Source organism: Lepidochelys kempii, chromosome 1, assembly GCF_965140285.1.
Source record: "Lepidochelys kempii isolate rLepKem1 chromosome 1, rLepKem1.hap1, whole genome shotgun sequence".
Taxonomy (NCBI): domain Eukaryota; kingdom Metazoa; phylum Chordata; order Testudines; family Cheloniidae; genus Lepidochelys; species Lepidochelys kempii.
In genome coordinates, this window is record NC_136380.1 from 140,612,022 (window position 1) to 140,636,223 (window position 24,202).

At 41.0% G+C, this 24,202-nt stretch overlaps 1 protein-coding gene across 7 annotated transcripts in view; it reads right to left on the reverse strand.

The window, feature by feature from the left end:
* MAP3K15 (mitogen-activated protein kinase kinase kinase 15) overlaps positions 1-24,202 on the reverse strand; it is a 137,187-nt gene that overhangs the window by 18,195 nt on the left and 94,790 nt on the right. For 6 of the 7 annotated variants that reach the window (XM_073356755.2, XM_073356727.2, XM_073356720.2 and 3 more), the window contains 6 exons: positions 23,178-23,305; positions 17,705-17,835; positions 17,318-17,423; positions 7,946-8,103; positions 3,121-3,304; positions 185-362 (listed from right to left, as the gene is read on the reverse strand). In XM_073356755.2, coding sequence (XP_073212856.1) covers positions 185-362; positions 3,121-3,304; positions 7,946-8,103; positions 17,318-17,423; positions 17,705-17,835; positions 23,178-23,305 — 885 coding nt within the window. The remainder of the gene's footprint in view (positions 1-184; positions 363-3,120; positions 3,305-7,945; positions 8,104-17,317; positions 17,424-17,704; positions 17,836-23,177; positions 23,306-24,202) is intronic. The other variant, XM_073356736.2, reaches the window with a different exon arrangement.

A 24,202-nucleotide genomic window follows, 5' to 3' on the forward strand; every position in this document is an offset into this window, starting at 1 on the left:
TGAATCAGTTAAATATAATCAATATTTAAATCAACTGACATTTTGATTAAGCAACTGATTTAATTGTTGAATACATCTGTTATCTATTCATTACATGCTCAAATTGCCTTGGACAAAATGTGATGTGACTCTAACCTGCATAAGCTTTGTGTAGGTCACGCCAGAAGCAATTAGACAGCTTTACCTTAATAAGTGGGAAATGGGATGCTTCGTTGGGTTCTCCGAAACAGATTGCTTTGTCTTGTCAAAGAACATATCATGCTGTACATCCGAATCTGGCGAGACAGAGCCATGTTCACTGCTGCTACTGCCAGCCTGTTCCCCATGGACTGGCAGTGGGAGGGACACACTACGATTATAATCTAGCAAGAGACCACAAACAAGCAAACCACACCCATCATTTAATAAAGTATATCACACAACTGTAAGAGAGGGCAGTGCTTTTCAAACCACAGAACTCCAAAACACTGAATGCTATAATTTGCTCATTTGGCAAGGTACTTAGAGGTAATTCTGCAGGGTTGGTCATTGTGAATATAATGAATCAGCATTTTTAGCTAATTAATATTTTCCTCCTATGACATAACTAACACCAAGTGCATCCCATTTCCCCAGCCAAGGCCACGACTATGGGACCAAGATTTGATCTCTCACTGGCCTCCTAGCTATCTGCCTCTCTTGCATCCCCTGCCTTCTGTTATCTCCTTCAGGACAAGCCAAGAGGCCTCTTACAATCCCTCCCATTTCATCCAGAAGCGAGAAAAAAAATAAATGAGTAGTTGGGTGCCCGCTATCGCCCTACAGGCCCATTTACTAAAATACGATGCAGGAGGGGTGTTGCAGGCTGGGAGTACATATTTAGGCTAGGAGGCTAAAAGGCCATACAAGTTTCTGAGTGTTTGTCTCCACCATCGCAAACTGTTGATATTTTGTAAGGGAGGGTTGGGTGTAAAATTCTGGCATAGTCATTAGGACACAGTTAATCTTCAAATAGGAGTTTAAATTGCCACCAAAATAAAAACACATGTCAACTTCTGGCTCTTCACAGTCCTGTGTTTACTGGGTAGGCCCACGTCCACTTGCCACATCAGGAAGTTGCCTGTGGTCATATTAGGAAAAGCTGGGGCCACCCAATATTGGTCAGACAAGGAACCGCCACTTGCAGCAAAAGGAAAGGAAGCAAGGTTGCTTGGCATGGAGCAGTTCCTAGTGTGGGAAGAAGGCACCTGCAGACCTTTCCTGGTGTGGGGTGGGTAAGAGGATGAGAACAGGTGAGCTGAGGAAGAAAATAACTTTTCCAGTTTGCATTCTGTGATATTTGTATGGGTAGTTTTCTCAGATACAAATGGGGCTCTTCAGCAGGTCAAAGTTCAGGCTCACTATTCATCCTGCTAATAAAGTGGCCAGATTTTCAGTAGAAACAGCAGTAACTGGAAAATTAGGCCACTAGGTGCCAAAATATTGATATTCCACATTAGGCACTTGTGATGCTGTATGACAGAAATATGACCATGTTTATCATTAATATTGCCACTGTTAAACAACTGCAACAAAACTTGTCCAAAATATATCATGTAAGGTGTCAATGGAAAAGTTATAATTTGCTAAAGATGATTATCCTGTATATATGCATGTATCATTTTTGCATCCAAAGTTATGAATATTGGTTATGTACTGGTATCACCATTGTGTTTCTTCCTGAGGTAACACCCACAAGGTAGTTTACATCCAGTCTAGCCAACACATTATGAAGGGACTTTTCAAGCTTGGTTGCCCATTAAGGACACTTCACTCTCACAATGGGCCATAGAATAAACTCATTGTGCCCAGATGGCTCGTCCTGCTGACTCCGCCATTTCCAAGAGGCCAATGGCTACCCCTTGGAATTATCAAGCCATGTAAGGGCATGTGACATACTCACATGACCCTGGACTCCACCTTGTGCCAATAATTTTCCACAAACTGTGCTGTGAGCTTTGTTTGGGACAGTAAAATTCTAAGCAGATGGCAGAGGATATAAAAGACCCCTGAAATAGCTCCATGTTGCCTTTTTCCTGCTCTGATTCTCTGGACTATGGATTTACAACTAAAATGAGCATATTGACTACGGACTGAGGACCTCCCAATCTTTTGTAAGTTACCAGAGAGACTTTACAAGCTAGCAGTCTATAACATCACTGCTACAAACCCGATATAAGAACTTTGCAATGACTCTATGTATATGATCTATTAACCATTTTAACTCTCTTCTTCTTTTCTTATTAACAAACTTTTAGATTTTAGTTACTAAAGGATTAGCAGCAGCCTGATTACTGAGTATATATATTGAGTTATATATTGACCTGGCTGTGTGGCTGATCTCTTGAGATCAGAAGACCCCTTTGTTTCATGAAATTGGTTCTCAATAACAAATCATCACTAAGTCTAGTGTCTGGGTGGTGAAATAAGGGCTGGAATGCATATGGAGTTTGCATTTTTGACTTCTGTCCCACCACGCTGGATAAGAAGTTTATTTTTGTTATTGGCTTGGTATATCTAATGATAGAATAACCACCAGCGTGGGGTGAGTCTGCCCCTATTTCTCAGGGGTTTGTCCTGAATCTGGTATTCTGTGAACCATTGAGGCACAGTGACAGCACCAATGTTTGAAAATCCTGTCCAATATGTATAAATTGAACACAAAACATGAAGGTGCATGGCCAAGATTTTCAAAACTGATTAGTGCTTTGGGTATCTTAAAATGTGGGTTCCCTTAACCCATCTGACGCATCTTAAAAGGGACCTGATTTTCAGAAAGTGCTGAGCACCAATCTTCTGAATATTAGACCTCTTTGAGGTGACTCTCGGTTGGCACCCAAAAGTTTAAGTAACTTGCGAAAATCTTGGCCAAATGAACTTTTATTTTATTATAAATGGTTTATTCATTTGGCCAGTGGGGAGTTTTTCACAAGGCAAAACAAGATATAAATATAAATCACAAGGTACTTTCTACAGTTTAACTCCAGTTGATTTCTTGGTTTGTTCAACATCCTGAATAACAGGGAGGAATTGGCTAATGATTCAAATCTTTTTATGTAACACTTAATGATGTTGACTTGTACTTGGCTGATAATTCCTTACCTAAAGGCTTGAATGCAATTCTGTTTTTCTTGCCCTTGTTCACCTGCTTTAAGAAGGGGTCTTTGAGTAAATCAGATGCTGTGACACGCTTATTCGGATCAGGTTCAAAGCAGAGCAAAATAAAGGCCCTTGCTTCAGCCGATAGTGATTCTGGGATTTCAGGATGAATTTTAAACATCCCAACCTGTAAGTAAAATATGGACAGAAAATTATTTGGCCTCAAATGAACAGCTGCAAAAGGGCCATTAGCTAGCTCCTCACTTGGTGTAAACTGGCATAGCTCTATTGACGGCAGATGGAGGGTTTGACAGCTGCAATGCAGAAGTCCATTGAAGTCAGTGGAACATCAACGGGGCTCCATTTATGCCAGTAGGGGATTTGGCTGTATTTCTACTGCAAATGTTTAACCCTGCAGATGTGTATCATAACTGGTTACACCAGCCCAACTCAAATGTCAAGACATGGACATGTCCAACTATCTAAGCCTCATGCAACCCCTAGGCCTGACCATACTCACCACAAGTGCTCCAGACTCTAGCCACACTATTAACCGCCAAGCCCTTCTATTCTATATGCCAGCCAGCGCCTCCCTCCCAGTACCCTCTGAACCCCCTCAGTACACTTCCCCCCAAACACCAAAACCAACTTCCAGCCCTAATGCTGAGTCCCTTCATTGCCCATTCCCTCTGTCTGGTGCCCAGACCTGTCCCGCTTTGCAGATGCCAAACTACCCAGTGCTCACTCTCAGCACAAAGGGCGAACACCCAGTCCCCGGCTGCCAGATACACTCATTGTACCCAGTGCTGAGACCCCGTGTCTTTCTTAGCCCTTCAATGGCAGCCAACTGGAAATTACGCAATGTTCAAAGGGTTAACGTAATCCCACATTTGGATCATGTGATTGGACAGATATTTAATTTATTTCAAAACATCACTGGATAGTAACTTGATATTGCCCTCTGCATGCATCAGCTTGAGCTACCCATTTTTAATCCCCAGGGCTGATTTTACATAACTATTTTTGGGTATGTCTACAATGCACACAAACCAAGCAACCCACAGCAGCAAATCTCTAGTGGGGCTAAAAACAGCAGTGTGGACGTTCAGGCGAGGGCAGAACCCTGAGACTGAGCCTCAACCCCCTCGCCAGGTCTGAAGCCTGAGTTTGAACGTCCACACTGCTGTTTTTAGCCCCATGGCAGGAGATCAGAGTAGCTGACCCAAGTTCTGATACTCGTTGCTGCAGGGGGGTTTCTTTGCAGTGTAGGTGTACCCTTTACACCAGATGTGTGCCACACATTCTGCACATGCAGTATACATCTGGCAAAATTATTCTTTTCAGCCTCGACATATTTATGTAAAATAGACTCTGGAGACCAAGTACCAGAAGCCTGAAAATTATGCTGGCCACAAGGCAGATAGTAGCTAAGTGGTTAAACAAGTGGCAGCAGCTTGCTAAAATAAAGAGTTGTCTGAATAATCACATTAGATAACTATTAATGCACTGTGGCACTATTATACATTTACAATAGCAATTTAGCTTTGTGAGATCCAGTAAGGTCTACTCGCAATACAGGCTGAAGCCAAAATGCTGAACAGCAGAGCCTGTATTAGAATTTTAGTGCAGGGTATAAAATGTCAATGCATTAACCACTTCCAAGCTACGTCTCCATGCACATCCAAAACTATGCCTTTAAAAGCCAGACCTAATATTTCCTGTGCAGTGTAAGATTCCAAGCAGCAAATTAATAGGCATATAGCTGTTCTAAGCTCTGCTACTACTCACTATGCGACCAGCAGGCCACCTGGTCTCTCTGCACTTCAATTAACCTGTCTGAGGGACCATCTCTATTTGATTTGTAAAGCACCATGCACACCAAATACAGTGCTTTACTAAGTAATAAATAGTTATTGTCTCTTACTGTCAGCTTTGTATAATTTACATTCCCGGGCAGCACAGATGGCAAAAGAAGCCAACTGCATGGGGAAGCATTTCTCTCCTGTGCTCTGATAACGGATCCTCACATTGTGGGATTCTTCTTGACCCATCAACCCTTGACCCTCTCCTGCTACATGCATTCTAGGAATGGGCTCTCACAATGCAGCTTCCTCTGGGGCAGTAAAACAAGCAGACCACATTATGGCACAGATGTCACCAGATCACTATACCACTATATCACAGATCACTTTACCAAGCCAAAATACACCACTGTTCAGTGAAGCCTAGTGGTGGCTAGTTCAAGTCTGAATATATCTCCCCAAATCATTCAGCCAACCTTACTCAAACTCTTCTAGAGCCACATGGGAGCTTCATCAGTACTATTATACAGCTAGATACTCCCCTGTCTCCAGGGCCCTGTGTTCTCCACAGCACTATGGAACCAAAGTTGGCAGTAAGCACCCCTACATTCTGTGGCAATGTTAGGTTATTGTACCTCCATGAAATACCCTTTGTTCCCATCCCTCCCACCCCCAAACATACACACAACTCTGACTCACAGGTGAAAACACTCCGTGATGTACGATTGGTCAATGATTACTTTCAGCAACGATTACTGCTGGACCAACGATGGGCTTTTTCACGGTGTTCTCCGGACGGCCCAGCTCTATAGGCCTTAGCAGTTACAATGCTGCCTATGCAGTTCAAATCAGAATCCTCTTCTCCTGCCCCAGCTCCTGCCCCAGCTTCCCCTTCTCCAGCCTCAGCTTCCGGGGTTCATCTTCTCAGCTCTCCAGACCTGGGCTACTTGCTGTTTTTTTCTCTTAGGCCGCCCATCTACCTAGCCTGCGCTGCCAGCTTCCTGGCTGCACACTGGAATCTGACCCTCTTCCTGACTGGTGCCACAGAACAGCAAGGAGACCATGCACCATAGTCCTATTGGTTTGTTCCCCTTTTGGGGAAAGATGCCAAGCAAGACATAACTGCAGTCAGGTCCCAGTGGGGAGGGAGACGGAAAACAAAAGATACGCATGCAATAAAATATTGTAATGAATTATTAAAATGCTAAATTAGGTGGTATTCTTTGAAAAATGCCAAATTCCATGGCCAAAGAATCATGGTGTGCACGGGGCCCTGAGTGAGATGAAAGGGACAGTTTACACCTCTCACAGTTACCGTTTCAGACTCTTGGCCAACTCAGACAGCAATTAGCTTATGCCCTGTTCATTTTTCCAAGGTTGTGGTCACAAACAGAAGGGCAAGAAACTTAACTTAAAAAAAATAAAGGAACATTAAATATTAAAGGAGATTCAGGAATACCATTTTGTGGCAAAAGGCAAAATCTGTGCAAACTCCACAATTGCAAATCAGGGAACATGCAAGGCCCTGCTTGCCTCCCACACTAGTCATTCTGTGAACTTGTGCAAAGCCCACCAGGGCATCCAGAACTTTGAAAATATTGTTCCATATTTTAACAGCTCAAAAGCACGTCTTAAAGAAAAGATACATCTCCCTTCTCATGCAGAGAACAGTCCTACAAAGGGCCAGAGACTAGAAAAGGTGTCTGCTAACAGAAACTGACCACAAGGGACATTTACAATGACATGGAAATCGCTTTTGCTGTTCATGGATCAATCAGACAATTTAATAAACCAAACTATGTAACCAAAAGACTATTATAAATTCCTCACTCTTCCATTTCTTTTTCTTTTGAGCTCAATGGGACTACTCGTGCTTAAAATGATGCATGTGCTTAAGTGCTTTGCTGGACTGGAGCCTAATTTACCGTCTCTAATGGTTGATATTTGATTTTATTGTGACAGCTCTAGTGATAATTATAACACTATTTGCACAGTGACATTTACCAAAAGGTCACAAAGCACTTTACAAATATTAATGAATTAAGCCATGCTTTACCTGGTTAGGTGGATGATATTTCCCTTAATGCATGGGTGGGGAAACCGAGGCATAATGAGAAGTTAAGTGTCTTGTTCCAGGAAGCCAGTGGCAGAGCCAGGAATAGATTCCTGACTCACAGCCCTCCTATCTTATTACTTAGATCATACACATCTTGGAAAGTGCCGTAACTGGCATTCAGAACAAAAAGTGAACAAAAATAGATCTGATATAAAAGTTTATTTTAGAAGTTAGTTAAAAGCACTTTTCTATGTCTCTTTATTCCTGACCAGGCATATAGCACCACCAGTGTGTGCATCACTTTACCAAACAGAGCAAGACACATCCCTAGTCCAAAGACCCTGCAATCTAAGGGAATGATGCTGTGAGGGGCAGCACACCCTCAACTCCCATGGAAATTACTAGGAGCTGAAAGTGCTCAGTATCTCCCAGGTGGTTCTTGGCATCCAACAGGATGGGAGCATTAGAAAGACAAGATAGATTTTCTGGAAGGGAGGCTTTTAAGGACAGATCTGAAGGAGCAGAGAGAGCATTTGTCAGGTAATAATTGCAGGACTCTCTGCAGTGCCAAGAAAGAAGGCATAGAGTGAAGAGTAGAAAAGGGTGATGACGAGAGGATTGGAGGAACATGGGGAGTGAAAGGTGGGATCAGGAAGAGCAATTTTCAGAAATCCTCACTCATTTCTCAGCACATTGAGTCCTGACCTGTTTCCTGCCCAATGGAAACAGCACTTCCCTGAGTGATGCATCTTGAAGCAAATGGGATCATTCACATGTACAAGGAGATCACAGTTTGGAAGTTGACCCAGTGCAGAGCAACTCATATAACAATAAAGGCAGGTAATTACAATGTCAGTGTAGATTAAATTGCCCAGAATGTTTAACTTGTAAATATTAACTATATGAAAATTTAATTAACAGGTACTATTTCAAGGTTCACAAACCATCCAGCAAATAAAACAATTCTTACTTTAAACATTGCTGCTTGCGGCTCCCCCAGCTCATGAAATGGAGGTTTTCCTGTTGCCATTTCAATGATAGTACAACCCAGTGACCAGATATCAGCTGGTGCCCCATGTCCTCTAGGCCCCTTATCTATAATCTCTGGAGCCATATACTGCAAAGTACCTGAATAAAAGACAAAAAAGGAAGAACACAAGTCACATATTTGTTTTTCTTATCAATCAAACCAATACACCATATCATTAAATCCCTTGCAGGTTGTCACTTCAGACGCGGCTTGTAGGAGTGAAAGGTGAGCCCTCTAAGTCAAACTCCACCACCAACACTAAGTCATAAGATTGTATTTTCCCAGGTCTTTTCTATACAAACTCTTAGTTCTTCCCCTCACATGAAGGACTTCAGGTGGGAGAAAATATATTTACTGTACAATCTGAAAGCTCTCCCTTGCCTTATTTAAGCTAAACCTACCTCCATTTCTGCAAATGATGAATTGGAAAGATATGTGAATAAAAAGAGAGAGCAGCCAACTAGTTGACAGGTTTTCTTTGAGGGAATACTTTTTTGCTGTATTCACAGCCTCTGGTGGGAATACAGAGCAGACGAACATCAGCAATAACGAAATGAGCTAGTCCATGGAGAGAGGGTGAGGCCTAGTAGAAGAGGATCAGGAGCTGAATGAGAAATCTTGAAGAGGGAGCGAGATGGAAAGAGGTAGGGCTAGAGAGATGAGATCTGGAAAAGAGATAAAGCTCCCGGAAAGAGGAAAAAAGTGTCCTAGATTACAAATGAAATATCAGGGCCGGAGTAAAAGAAAGCAAAAGAAACAGCCTCGTGGAGGCAAGTGTCAGAAGTGTGACACAAACTGGGTGAATGTCTGCATCAAATTGTGAACTCCACATTTTTGGGGATTCCCATTTGTTTTGAGAATACCAGTGACTGTAACCTTCACTGTGACGTTTGGTCTGTATTGTATTCTCCATGGCGGGTTCAGACATCCAGGTAGTGATGAAATCTTGACAAAGGAAGTGTCTTGTAGATGCTGTGTGCTCATGTTAGAGGGTCCGACACCTTGAAGAGGCTAATAATGAGAGAGCCATCAAGGACCATTAACATGGAATGACTCTTCCCTGCTGGAGCAATTGGTTTTCTACTAGCAGGACCTGTGACTTTGAATGGACTTCATACACAGAAACCTAGCTGGGAGAGCATGCAATTTCTCTGCCTGACCATCTGACTAAAGACGGGAGACTTTATTTATGGAGGCTGCTTCTCTGAAGAAGGGGGCCATCCAACACCAGAAGGCTGTGCTGGAGAGAGGAAGAAAAGGCGGGGGGGTGGGGGGGCAGGCTTGCCTTGCCAAAGGATACTGACCAGAACTAGAGCTTTCAGATGGGGTGAGATCAGACCAGGGAGTTATGTTTAGGGTTTTGTTGTTTTCCATGGATCTGTAACTGTGTTGTGCTTTGTTAAGAGTAAATGTAACTTTGGTTAAGAAATTCGTTTGCTAAACCTGTATTCATTGCTTTACTGCCACATTGTCCCTAAAGGGATTAACTAGGAAATCAGAGCTCGCACAGCCAGGGGAAACATGTCTAAGCAATGGAGTGCTTGGGAGGGCTGTGATGCTGGTTCTAGGGTCTGGGCAGTTAATTGAAAGGTCCTGCTGCCCAAGGAGGATCAGACACTGGTTCGGCACCTGAGAGTGCATGTGAAAGACCCTAAGTTAGGAACAGTGACCAGTCACTATCAAGACCCAGGGCACTTAGGAAGCACGTGGCATTCAGCAGATGGATGCAATCATAATGGACTGAGTTCCATCCAGAGGGGGGGACTGGGCTGGGCTGCACATGTGTTTGATGATTACTGATGATGATAAGATGTAGTTTCATACACTTTAAAGAATGCTTCTGTTATCAGATATAAATTAATGCAAAGAAAGATTTTTTTTAGGGTGGTATGTTTTCTTCGCCACTATGGAAGAGTGTCATTTTCAGTTTCCAGGTCCATAATACAGTACAGGCACATTCTCATTGCTTCAAGGAAAAAGAAGTCTGAAAGCTAAACTTCCCTAACTTCATAACTAACTTCATAAGTGTAGTTGGCTGCTCAAGCAGAAATAAATTGAGGAAGCAGAACTCAGTGAGGGGTCTTAGTAACTGTAAATCATCAAAAGTTATTGAGTAAGATATAGGCTTAACAGACTTGTAATATTACATGTACAAAACATATGAAGAGCTCTATAAACTCTCATGAAAGAGGAACACATATTATACAGTTTCCTCTGGGCTACAAGAGATGCTAGTGTCAACAGTGAAAAGGCTTTGCCTGGAACGTTAATAAATTAATTTTGGATTAGTTAGTTAAGAAATAGGTTTACAAAATTATATAATACCAATAATTAAAAAAAAAAAGGCATCATCAGCTTACTTACCATACTCAAATAGCTACCCATCTCAGAGATTTTTGTAATAATTATATATTCCAGGAAGTTATACTTAATCAAAAGATCAGTTTGTTTATAGGTGCAAAACAACATAAATCATTTAAAACATAAAAGTCTCATAATACCACTAGAAACAAATGCCTAAACACCACACATCGGAGTTATGCTAGTGGCGGGGGCAGTCAAAAAGAAAGTAACAACATAATAAGAAAAGGGTGAAAAACTAAAACCTTGGGAAATGTAAATGAAAATTTTTAAAAGTCACAACATTTTTAAATGAAAAGGTTTACCTTCATGAAAGAAATTCAATTATATGTTGATTGCAAAAGCTGAAGTGTTTTAGTATAAAATGCAGTTTGTATATGGGTTTTTTGGTTTTAGATAGCACTTAGGTTTTGCATTTTTTAGCTGATTAGTATTACAACAAAATCAGCAAGCAATCAGTACAAGAATAACACAACAAAAATGGTATTCTTGGAATACTGAATTGCAGTGCTAAAGCACACAAGTGTTTACAATTCTACCTGTTAATAAAATAAGGCCCGGATCTTGCAATCTGATCTGCATGGACAGATCTGCATGCCTGTACAGAGTCCCATGGCCATCAATCTATTTGTACAGATCTGATTACAAGACTGAGGCTAAAAATTATAATATTGTTGAAGAAAGTAGTAAAACATGCAATAAGTTTGTCTGGAACAGTTATTGTAATCTTTTACTAGGCCATCAAGTCAAATGCACTTTGTACCCTCTTATATACTGTAAAGTTGCTCTATAATGTTTAATGGATTTTCAGTCAGTACATAAATAACTCTCCATTCACAGTAGAAGAACTCTGCACATGCACTTGGGTGCTTGAAGGATTTTATTAGGTTCACAGCTTACAAACAGAGAAGTTAGAGAAAAGCCTAACATACTCTTTCTGGAAAGTTGTAAGTAACACTCTGACTTAAAAATCCAGAACCTTAACACAAAGAACCAAAATCAGAGATAGAAATCAGGTTGCTTCCTAAGCCAAAAGGGCACAATTCACCTGGCTCTAGGCTGGCTCTTATCATACTGATTGCTGAAGGACCCAGATTGCACGATCCTAGCCTGCAAGCAGAATCAGGAAAGGCTTTATGATTTAAAGTGACAGCTTATAATTTTTACACAGTTTGCAATACAACACAGATTTCAGAATATTTCTGCACGTGAATTGCTTCCTTGGACTCTTGTCCATAAAAAGCATATGGAAAAGTTGCCATTCAAAAAAAATAATGTAGCCAACATCTTTATGACATTTTTACTTTCAAGGAAATTTCTTTTCAGGAATCTTGTAAAATTTGTGTAGGAATGGCCAACTCCCACCACGTGCACCCCCAGAGGGCAGATAGGGGATCATCCTGCAAATAATCAGTAAGCAGCTGCAAATAATCAGTAAGCAGTCACAGACCACCCTCTCAGCAGGGTATGATGGGGTAGCTGATGGCACAGTTACCTCCATAAAATGCCACTTAAGCCCCATGATGACGACATCAAGTTGAATAAAGACTGCCTCAAAATCAGTCTTGCTGGGCCAGAACATTTGGTTTGAAATTGGAGTGTTCCTTCTCCTAGGTGTGCTGTCTGCTAAGGCTGACAAGCCTCAGCAGGCAGCTCACCTAGGAGAAGGAAAAGTTCATGGAAGAGAGATGGCAAGTAGCTATGGTCTTTGTGGACCCGGATAAGGCATGGGGTCATGTTCAAGAGAACTAGTTCAGTGGAGTTTGTGATGGAGAGGTCTGCCAGAAGGATACATTCCTTTTATCCAGGATATGGATGATGGAGGGACTACCACAGTCAAAATTAAATGGGACTACAGTAGAGAACTTCCGATAAATATTGGCCTGCATCATGGGTCAGTGCTGAGTCCCGTTTTATTTGTGATGGTCACAAATGCAATAAGTGAGAATACATGAAGGGAGCCACCTTAGAACATGCTGTTCACTGATGACTTAGTGATACATGTGGAAAACTGAGAGCCCCTGCAAGCCAACTATGAACAGTGGAAACATATTTTTAAACAGACTGCACATAGAGTGAACGTTGGTAGGACCAAGGCTATGAGGGAGGAGGACTCAACATAAAGCATACCACTGGCTGCGAGCTTAGAAAAGCAGAAGTATTTAAATTTCTAGGATCAATGGTTGCCGACAGTGGTGCCCCCGAGAGAAGCCTGGCATCGTACTGAAGTTGGGTGGGTACAAATAGCGGGACCTGACTCCAGTTCTCTGTGACAAAATGATGCCAATAAAAGGTAGAGTGTATAAAACTGTAATTTGATGGAACTTAATGGATCAGTGACTTGGCCAGCCACAAGAAAGGAAATCAGCATGCTTTCCACCATGGAAATGAACATGTTGAGATGGTCAAACGGTTGGAGATTCCATGACAGGAAATAAAACGAGGATGTAAGGGGCCTAATGTAGATTTGCTCCAGTTGAAGACAAATTGAGGGATACTAGCCTGTGTTAGTAAGAGCATATCCAGTGGAGACTACTACAATTACATGCAGGTAAAATATATCCACAAAAAGCCCTGAAAAAATGTAGGAGGGGATGAATGCAGAAACAAGATGAAATTTTTACCTGCTCTTGTCACAATATGGCAACTGTTCTTATGCTGTCATTTGGTAGTTCCTTTAAGACTGTATTAAAATGCGCCTATTTCATATGGTTCCCATGTGCAGCATGCTGTTCAGTTCTCATTATTTTATACAACAGCACAGAACCACTCAAATACTTACAAGTAACAATTGCAAGTATTCTATTTCCAATATTTAATGAAAATTGTATAGATATATTTTTGTTATTTATCCAGCCTCAAAAGCTATGTGAATAATAAAAACTGTTTATTGAATAATCTATTTGGAAAAATATGGTGATATTTGTTAAAGAAATTATTCAACCAAACTCTACTCAAAAATGTACTGTACATTTGTATTTCATGTTTTCATGTCTATGAGCTAAAGAGATAGTTCATTTCATGTTTCCCAAAATGGGCAATCTCAGATCTATGTAAATTGACAAATATTATTTTAATTTCACATAAATAAAGCATTTTATTAGGTATCAAGATTGATGATTTTTCAAAATGCTATGACTATAACTTGCCCTTTAATTTTACTTTGCCACTTTTTAAATGTTAAGTGGTGAGATTTTTTCCCTTTCAAATACTTCAATTTTTAAATCAAATAAAACTGGTCTTTATTGGAAGAGAAATTATATTTGTGGAAACTGTCACAGTTTCAGGGTTAACTGCACCTTTGACCCCGATCCTGGTCTTCTTAGAGGGCACCCACTTACCTAAGAACATAAGAATGAGATACTGGGTCAGACCAGTGGTCCTTCTAGCCCAATGTCCTGTTTTCTGACAGTGGCCAATGCCAGATGCTTCAAAGGGAATGAACAGAATAGGGAAATTATCAAGTGATCTCTGTCGTCCAGCATCTGGCTGCCCGAGGCTTAAGGACACCCACAGCACAGGTTGTACTCCTGACCATCTTGGCTAACAGCAGTGATGGACCTATCCACCATGAAATTATATTATTCTTTTTTTAATCCAGTTATACTTTTGGCCTTCACAACATCCCCTGGCAAGGAGTTCCACAGGTTGACTGTGTTGCATGAAGAAGTACTTCCTTTTGCTTGCTTTAAACCTGCTCCCTACTAATTTCATTGGGTGACCCCTGGTTATTGTGTTATGTGAAGAGATAAAATAACACTTCCTTATTCACTTTCTCCACACCATTCATGATTTTACAGACCTCTATCACATCCCCCCTTAATCATCTCTTTTCCAAGCTGGACAGTCCCAGTCTTTTTAATCTCTCCTCATATGGAAGCTGTTCCACACCCTTAAACATTTTTGTTGCCCTTCTCTATACCTTTTTCATTTCTAATATCTTTTTTGAGATGAGGTAACTAGAACTCCATGCAGTATTCAAGGTGTGGGCGTACTATGGCTTTATATAGTGGCATTATATTTACTGTCTTATTATCTATCCCTTTCCTAATGGTTCCTAACATTCTGTTAGTGTTTTTGCACATTCAGCAGATGATTTCAAAGAGCTATGCAAGATGGCACAAAGATCTCTTTCTCAAGTGGTAACAGCTAATTTAGACCCCATCATTTTGTATGTATACTTGGGATTTATGTTTTTCAGTGTGCCTTACTTTGCATTTAACAACATTGAATTTCATCTGCCATTTTGTTGTCATCCCTTTGTAACTTTATAGTCTGCTTTGGACTTAACTATCTTGAGTTATTTTGTACCATCTGTAAATTTTGCCACCTCGCTGTTTTCCCTTTTCCAAATAATTTATGAATATGTTGAACAGCACCAGTCCCCATACAGATTCCTGAGGGACACCACTATTTACCTCTTTCCATTCTGAAAAATGACCATTTATTCCTACCCTTGGTTTCTTGCCTTTTAACCAGTTACTGATCTGCGAGAGATCTTCCCTCTTATCCCATGACTGCTTACTTTGCTTAAGAGCCTTTGCTGAGGAACCTTGAAAAAGGCTTTCTGAAAGTCCAAGTACACTATATCCACTGGATCACTCTTGTTCATATTTGTTGACCCCATAAAGAATTCTAATATATTGGTGAAGCATAATTTTTCTTTACAAAAGCTGTGTTGACTCTTCCCCTACAAATCACGTTCATCTATGTTTCTGATAATTCTGTTCTTTATGGTAGTTTTAAGCAAATTTCCTGGTACTGAAGTTAGGCCTACCAACCTGTAATTGCCAGGGTCGCCTCTGGATCTTTTTTTTAAAAATTGGCATCACATTAACTATCCTCCAGTCATCTGTTGGAGAAGTTGATTTAAGTGATAGGTTACATTCCACAGTTTTTAGTTCTGCAATTTCATATTTGAGTTCCTTCAGAAATCTTGGGTGAATACCATCTGGTCCTAGTGACTATTACTGTTAAAATTATCATTTTTTTAAGGTTTCAGGCTCCCAGCTGTCACCTCTCTGGGGCAGAGACCCACATCTCTGTCCCTCCAGACCAGGGGCTTAGGCTTTCAGTCCCTCTGAACCTCACTGTAATTTCCCCAAGAGGGATGACTGGGGTTCAGCACCTGTCATTAACCTTTCCCCAAGGGCTACAACAGTGTCTACAGGTTACCAACCAGCCTTCACAAAGCAAAATACATTTATCCTTAAGGTAAAAGCATTACAGAAAAAATACACAGAAGTCAATAGAAGTTCCTATATGCATGCTAAAACACACCAGAGGTCAATCCTCAGTCTTATAGGGCCCTAGTAAGCCAAATTCATTCCAACCCTTCCACAAGGGTCCATTTGCTGAATCAAAAAAGGCTCAACTCAACCTTTGTATACCAAAAGCCCTTTCTTAGTCTGTTGGCAACTGGAAAACGCACCTTGAATCAGTATATGTAAGCCTCTCTGGGGGTGGTACCTCTCTGGAGGTGTTTACAACTTAAGTGATTTACTTTAATCACCCCCTCACTGTTTTTGGTTCCTGGAGGAGCTGTGGTAACTCTCCCCCTCCTCAGAGTTGCACACAATCACTGGCCCAAAGTGATACATAAGCCATTCATAAACTTAATACTATATGGTCCCCTAAGATACTGAATGTAGTTGTAATATCTAAAGCAACTACAACTTTTCTTTCAAGTATTTCAATTTTTACATGAAATAGTACTGGTCTTTATTTCTACAGATTTAATTTCTCTTTCAGTATTTAACTAAAACTAGTAAATTTTGGTTAAAAATCCCTCTTATTCATTTGGCAATTCATGAATGCATACTTTCCTAAACTATGTTTTAATATCAAATAAATACTTTAGTTTGAAAAGTTAATTATAAAACACAGAAAAACTGGCTGACCCATTGTTTGTTATGGTCAATAAAAAAGAGCTCACATTGTTTGGAAATACGAGGCTGGTTGGTTTTAGCCAGATTCTGATTTGCATAAAGCAAAAAGAATTCTTACACAAGAAAGGAAGTAAAAGCTTGCAAAGTCAAGAAGGAAGGAAAACTTGCTGTTTTCAAAGAAGCTATGGACTGGAAAGGGAAAATATGCTTACATAATTACTCAATTTTTTGCTCAGTCTGAACAGCGAAAAACTGGAAGGATAATATTTTATCATCTTTAGAGCTATCATCTGTTTTCTAAAAATCACAGCACAGATTAGCTACTGGCCTGCAAAATGGCAGCAATCTTTTTAAGTTTGGAAAAAGTTACACAGACATCATGATTGGTCATAGATGGTGAAGACAGAAAACAGCTTCCAGCTTCTAAAGGGTGTGTTCATTCACAGTGATAAAATAGCTTTTCCATCATCTCAATCTGGCAGTGGTTATGTAATTCCTCTGGTTTTCTTACAAAGGATGACATACATAAAATTATGTAGGCCCAACTCTAGTTCACATTTTAACTATTTGTTATTGACACAACACTATTTTATTGTTTAAACACACAGCACACTTAACTGACTATAGGGAAAACATCTTTAGTGGATCCAACTACAAAAAAAAGTTTTGAAAGCTTTGTCAGTCAAAAGTAGGTTCTCACTGATTCTTATGATGCAATTTGTGGTATTTTGTGAGATGTGGGAGTTTAAAGTTTTGCAATAAAACTTTTCAAAGACATTTTTGGTCAAAGATTTTAAATTAGAAGGTTTAAATAAGTTATTTTAAAAAAAAAGAAAAGAAAAAAGCCTATCCTTACATGTGACCTACACCAATTTACTTTCTTTGTTTTCTTCAAAGCAGAAGTCCCTTCTTTCTTTGTGGCCCCAAAGCTCTTGGTGGCTTCAACAGGACCTTTGGATCTGTGAGGAATCCAAAACTGAATCCTAAATAAGAATATTAACTACAGCATCAAACCACCACCACAAAGGGGAGACTATTAAGAAATTTGTTCAGTTCCTCTTACCTGTAAATGTCTCAGTACATGGATTGATCCCTGCGAGCCTCTTGGAAGTCCCAAAATCAGAAATTTTTACCACCCCACTATATGTGTTCACCAGAACATTATCTCCCTGGAGACAAGAAAGAGGCAGATAGATGTAAACAGATTCCAACATGCTGACAACAAGATTCCAGCAAGATTGATAACAAAGATAACACTTTTTACAAAGGAAACTGCCAGGGGCAATGGTGGTTTTTGTTGTTGTTTTTTTAAAAGCTCCTTCCTACCAAAAGTACTACTTCTGTTTATAACAAAATTAACTATCTTGCAAGAGGTACTGAAATGAATCCCCCCCCCCCCCCCCCGGCCCCACCTCTACTGTACACAATACAACACTTGGAAAAAATTTACCTTTATATCTCTATGTACAATCAGGTTCTCATGGAGATATTTAAGCCCTTCCAGAATCTGCTTGGTGTAAAATTTTATTGTGGGTTCTTTCATTGGGCCCCATTTTGATTTTAGAAGAGCAGAGAGGCTTCCTGGGTTAGATAAAGAGGAAAACATGTCAGGATAGCACAGTCACAAGGTCAACTTTTGGAGGTCAGTAATAATAAATTTAGATCTAGGCTTAACCTCAGGTCAATGTCCTGAGGATGGTGATGGGGTGTAGCTACAGCACTCCAGGATGAGCCCAAGACTTTGCTGGTCACCCACTTCCTCCAGGGTAGAAGTGATTTATTGCAGTCTTTGATGCAGGTTATTTCCCTCTTCACGTCAGCTCAGCTCCATTGGCTGGCACATCAATGGAATGGCATCCTACCCATCTCCACCACTTGTTTGACTGAAAGGGGCATGAAGTAACTAACGCACAACCCATTCCTTAAACCATGATATGAGGAAGCTGTATGTCAGGACTGGTCTCACTCCCTTTTAGACCCCTAGGTGTGCACGTTAGGGTCAGCCACACTCTGGCACTTAACAAAAAGCAGCGTGGACTTGGGTGAATGTCATAGTATGTCACATGAAATATGACAAACTATATGTAAGTTAAGAGAAGGTGATCTATTCTGACAGCAAAGCAGTCTAAATCCACCTCCCTTTGATTTGTTAATATAACCTTGACCACTGGGAACAGAGGGAGGTAGAGGAAAGAATATTCCAGAAAGAAACTAGGGGCTGGAGGCCTCATAGACTCAGATTGGAAGATGGGTTGCTGTTATTTCTCCTACTTAGTAGAGACAGTGAACCAGATTTCATCTTTTTTAACAGACAACATTCTTTGCTCACATAGCAGCATTTTCTGCAACAGTTTCTGCTTAGAAGTCAGGTACAGAATTTACAATGGGCTCTATTTAAGTTCTAGCAAACTTAGTTGAGGGAGTTTTCAATACATGCCAACAGCTTTCTGAGTTGGAAGTTTCCTGACAGAATTGAACCATAGGTTTTCTAAGTAGCTGCCCCTTTAAGGCTAGCTGGTGGTGAAGAAATGTACGTGTTAGTGCAGTCATGTCCGGTCTCCAGCAGCTATTCAGAGTGCACAATAACATATATAGGAGGAGGTGTGCCTGGACAGAATGAAGCACCAGGTAAGCAACAGCAGCTGGTACTGTCCCGAGGCAGGACAGTGACTGGAGATGTTGGGATGAATTTAGCATGTTAGCATGGCAGCATAGGCGCCGATTCCATGGATGCTGTGGGGCTGGAGCACCCACAGAAAAAAAATAGCGAGTGCCCAGCACCCACTGGCTGGCCCTGCCGATCATCTCCTCCCCATCTCCCGCCCAGAACCTCCTGCCTGCTGCTGATCAGCTGTTCAGTAGCAGACAGGAAGTGCTGCGGGGGGAAGGAGAGGGTGGAGGGGCAGGAAGAGGCAGAGTGAAGGTGAGGCTCGCTTGGTGTCAGAACGGAAAGAGGTGTAGCGGGGGTGGGAAGAGGTGGATGGAGGGTGGGGCCTTAGGGAAAGGGGTGGAGTGGGGGCAAGGCCTGGGGCAAAGCAGGGGCAGAGCACCCACGGGGGAATCAGAAAGTTGGCACCTGTGCATGGCAGTGTTGGCAAGCAAACACATTATGGTCAGGAGGCAGTGGGAGTCTAAAGAAGGGAGTGCAATGGATACAGGATTATCGTCTCGTGCTTCCCAAATGTATTTTTAAAATGCATTCTGAATTACATTTTTTGAGCCTGAGTCTTGGAAGTTTAACCTTAACTTTGATTTTCCTGCCTTTTAATAGCTGCTTTGGTGAACTACTAGTAAGGATTTTCTCCTCGAATTATTGATATATACTCTCTCCTTAAACAAAGCTTTTGTCTGGGAATTATTATGGGGTGGGGAGACTAATCCCACCAGCTATTAAAAAGATTAGTTGTCACTTAGACTCAGACTGTAAGGTCAGAAGGGACCATCATGATCATCTAAGTCTGACCTCCTGCACATTGCAGGCCACAGAACCTCACCCACCCACTCCTGTAATAGATCCCTATCCTGTGGATGAGTTACTGAAGTCCTCAAATCATGGTTAAAAACTCCAAGTTACAGAGAATCCACCATTTACATTTGTTTAAATCTGCACACGATCCCATGCTGCAGAGGAAGGCAAAAACAACAACAACCCAGAGTCTACTAATCTGACCCAGGGGAAAATTCCTTCCTGACCCAAATATGGCAAGCAGTTAGACCCTAAAACACACTAGCCAGACACCTGGGAAAGAATTCTCTGAAGTAACGCAGAGCCCTCTCCATCTAATGTCCCATCACCAGCCATTGGAGATATTTGCTGCTAGAAGTCGCAGATCAGCTACATGCCATTGTAGGCAGTCTCATCATACCACCCCTCCAAAAATTTATCAAGTTCAGTCTTGAAATCATTTAGGTTTTTTGCCCCCATTGCTCCCCTTCCTATTAGAAGACCCTGTTTTCAATTGCTTATAAGTTTTGCCAAATTTTAACTATTTGGGATGAATTTACCATGTTGGGTGTCTGCCTCAGGCTGAATGTTTTTTGAAAAAGCTCAGTGAAACAGTTCAGTCATTTCAGAGAATGGAGCTTAGGGAAATTATATTGTTTTGCCCTTTGTTTAAAATTTCTGGCAATTTTTTAAAGCAATAGTGCCCCCATATTTTGGAACAGGAATTTTAAATTTGGCAGGAGGTAGTCTCTGTGTCAAGCCTGTACTTTTTGCCACCTGCCTGAAACATCTAATCCAAATTTGACACCAAGTTATAAGCCTTTGGAAAACAAAAACTGCAATTCATCCATGCTCAGTAGAGAAATTGGTGAATATCGTGGTTAAAATCCCATGACATTCCATTTGCACTGGGCATGTTCCTGCCAAGGATTGAAAAGGACTTTCCTTGCAATTGTTGCTCTGAGCTGCGGTGGGCCATGCCTGGACCAGGCAAAGTGTGTGTCTCATCCCCCTCTAGTGCTGGTCCACAGAGAGCATGACAACCTACTACTGCTATCAGTTACTCTTTTAGCTCAATTGGCAGAGGACTATGTGGTGGATCACAGATTTCATGGAAGATTAGGGTTGGAGGTCATCTAGTCCAACCTCATGCTCAAAGCAGGACCAACGCAAACTAAATCATCCCAGCCAGGGCTTTGTCAAGCCAGGCCTTAAAAACCTCTAAGGATGGAGATTCCACCACCTCCCTAGGTAACCCATTCCAGGGCTTCACCACCCTCCTAGTGAAACAGTTTTTCCTAATATCCAACCTAGACCTCCCCCACTGCAACTTGAGACCATTGCTCCTCGTTCTGTCATCTGCCACCACTGAGAACAGCCGAGCTCCATCCTCTTTGGAACCCCCCCTTCATGTAGTTGAAAGCAGCTATCAAATCCCACCTCACTCTTCTCTTCTGCAGACTAAATAAGCCGAGTTCCCTCAGCCACTCCTCTAAAGGTTAGAGCCATGCTAATGAACTATGTGGGTATCAATATGATGCCACAGATGGAACTTCTGTTTTTTCATTTTCCATTTTTAAAAACCTAGGCAATTATACCCACAGGAAAAAAAAGCATTATTATTACGTGCACAAAATTTAGGAAATGCCAGAATTAAGGTAGCCCCCTTGTGTGCATGCATGATAATACAGTCTTTTAGTTACCTAAGCACATAATATTTTTCCCTCAGGATCCCTGCCTCATTCAGTGCACAGGCTGGACCTGCTTCTGGAGATGAATCGGGGTTGTGTTGTGAAAGAAGCTGTGGTCTACAGGACCCCATCTCATTTCTTGCAGAATTTGGAAGGTGTGTAGTAAATGAGGCAGGCAATTGCAGGAAGAGAAAGGATGGTCTTGTGGTTAGGCAGTTGAATGATGCTCTGGAGAACTGGATTCTACCCTGCCTGTGCCACAGAAGTTCTTTATGTGATGCTAGGCAAGACATTTAACCCAAACTTTTCATGAGTGGTCATTAATTGTGTTTTCCTCATTTTTGGGTGCCCTACTTGATGCCTGAGGGTCTGATTTACAGAAATGCCGAGCACTCACAGTAGCAACTGATGTCAATAGGAGCTGTGCTTTGAACATATGTGCTAACTAATGCTAAGTATTCTGAAAAATCAGGTCCCAGCTGTCTCAAATTGGGCATCCAACATTACTTTATATTTTTTACCTTAATCTCTCTGTGCCATTAAGTTCCCATCTGTTAAACGGGTATAATAATACTTCCTTATCTTATTGAGGCATTGTGAAAACAAATCCATTAACAAGTGTGATGCACTCAGATACTCAGGTACTCCTTTTCTTTTTTCAGATATGATTGTGATAAGTGCCATAGGAAAGACCGTGATTAAATTAATAATTCTGTTTTCTGAGCAATCGTGTGCAGTAAATTAAGCCTGGAGCTACACATTGAACAGTAAAAAGAAAAGGAGGACTTGTGGCACCTTAGAGACTAACAAATTTATTTGAGCACAAGCTTTCATGAGCTACAGCTCACTTCATCGGATGCATTCAGTGGAAAATACAGTGGGGAGATTTATATACATAGAGAACATGAAACAGTGGGCATTACCATACACACTGTAACGAGAGTGATCACTTAAGGTGAGCTATTACCAGCAGGAGAGCCAGGATTTTGTAGTGATAATCAAGGTGGGCCATTTCCAGCAGTTGACAAGAACGTCTGAGGAACAGTGGGGGGTGGCGTGGGGGGGAATAAACAAGGGGAAATAGTTTTACTTTGTGTAATGACACATCCACTCCCAGTCTCTATTCAAGCCTAAGCTAATTGTATCCAGTTTGCAAATTAATTCCAATTCAGCAGTCTCTCGGTGGAGTCTGTTTTTTAAGTTTTTTTGTTGAAGAATTGCAACTTTTAGGTCTGTAATCGAGTGACCGAAGAGACTGAAGTGTTCTCCAACTAGTTTTTGATGTAGTTATAATTCTTGATGTCTGATTTGTGTCCACTTATTCTTTTACCACAAGTACACAGTCTCTACATGATTCATATCATCAAGTTCTCCTCCTAACAGCAACACCCTGAATACTGACTAACTGCTTGAGCCAAAGGGGAAACAACCTTACTTCTGGCATTTCTTAATTTCTGAGTGCTCTACTTTGTAACCTTACAAATGTTCTTTTAACCTAGTTTGTGTGTGTGTGTGTAATCATAGAAAGGGATTTCACAGGACCTCAAGAACTGTTCCACTTCATATCTTTTGTTCACATACAGAGAATCTGCTTATAAACAGAAAAATGCCAATTGCAATTAACTTCTCAACAGGAAGGACAGCTACAGCATAGCAACACATTAGTCCTGGGATTTAGTGAAGTTCCTAAAACATTTGAGTGCTCCACTCCTATTGTCTGTTCCCTGGAGTTGGATTCCTAATATCCTTAAGTGCCTTTGAAAATCCCAGTCCAGAATTATACAAACCTCCTGGCACCTGCTCCATAAAGATTTTAATGTATCCATCTTCAGAGACAGAACCAAGGTACTGGACAATGTTCCGATGCTTTAGATATTTATGCAGCGCTATCTCTTCATGCAGTGGCTGAGAATATCTATCAAGGAGAGGTAAATTGTGGACCAGTTGAAGATGCATGCAAATATACTGGAATAATATCTTTGGAGACCTAGTTTTAAATCCTGGTTTACAAATAAAACAAGTTTAGTGGTTTCATCCAAGTCTCCAAAAACCTAGTTGCTAAACTCAAAATGGAGCACGACTGGCTGGCTGTTCAGAAAAGACACAGCAATGGAGTACAAGAACAGCTTCCCAAAAGGATAGAAGTGCATTGCCGGGGAGGGAGGAAGAAATTACGTGCATCTCTTCCTAGCATTTTCCAGCTCTATGGTTTGACATATTCAAATGGTTTAAAACCCTTTCGCAAAAAAGGATAAAAATATGATTGGATTGCTACATGGAAAACAAACCGTTTCATATCTAAAATATTCCAAGAAATAATGTTTGACTCTTTATTCAAACAATTAAAAAATCCTGATCCCCACAAAGGATTTTATCAAATTAGCATATATTTTTCGTGGTTTGGTAGTACTGGGAAAAGAGGAAGACATTAAAGTTGCCCTAAACAGAATGAGTAATGCCATATTTTAACAGATTAATTCAATTATCATGTATTGGAATATTATACTACAATCCATTATACTTTAATACATTTTAGAAGGAAAAAAGTCTTAGCAACGAGCAGCATTTTTCATTGGTGATGCAGGTTTATTACTACATTGAGGGCTGGTCTACACTTACCGGGGGATTGACGTGCAGCGATTGATGCATCAGCGGTCGATTTAGCAGGTCTAGTGAAGACCCACTAAATCGACCGCAAATCTCTCTCCTGTCAACTCCTGTACTCCACTGGATCAAGAAGAGTAAGGGGAGTTAACAGGAGAGCATCTCCCGTCAACATCGCACAGTGTGGACCCCGCGGTAAGTAGATCTA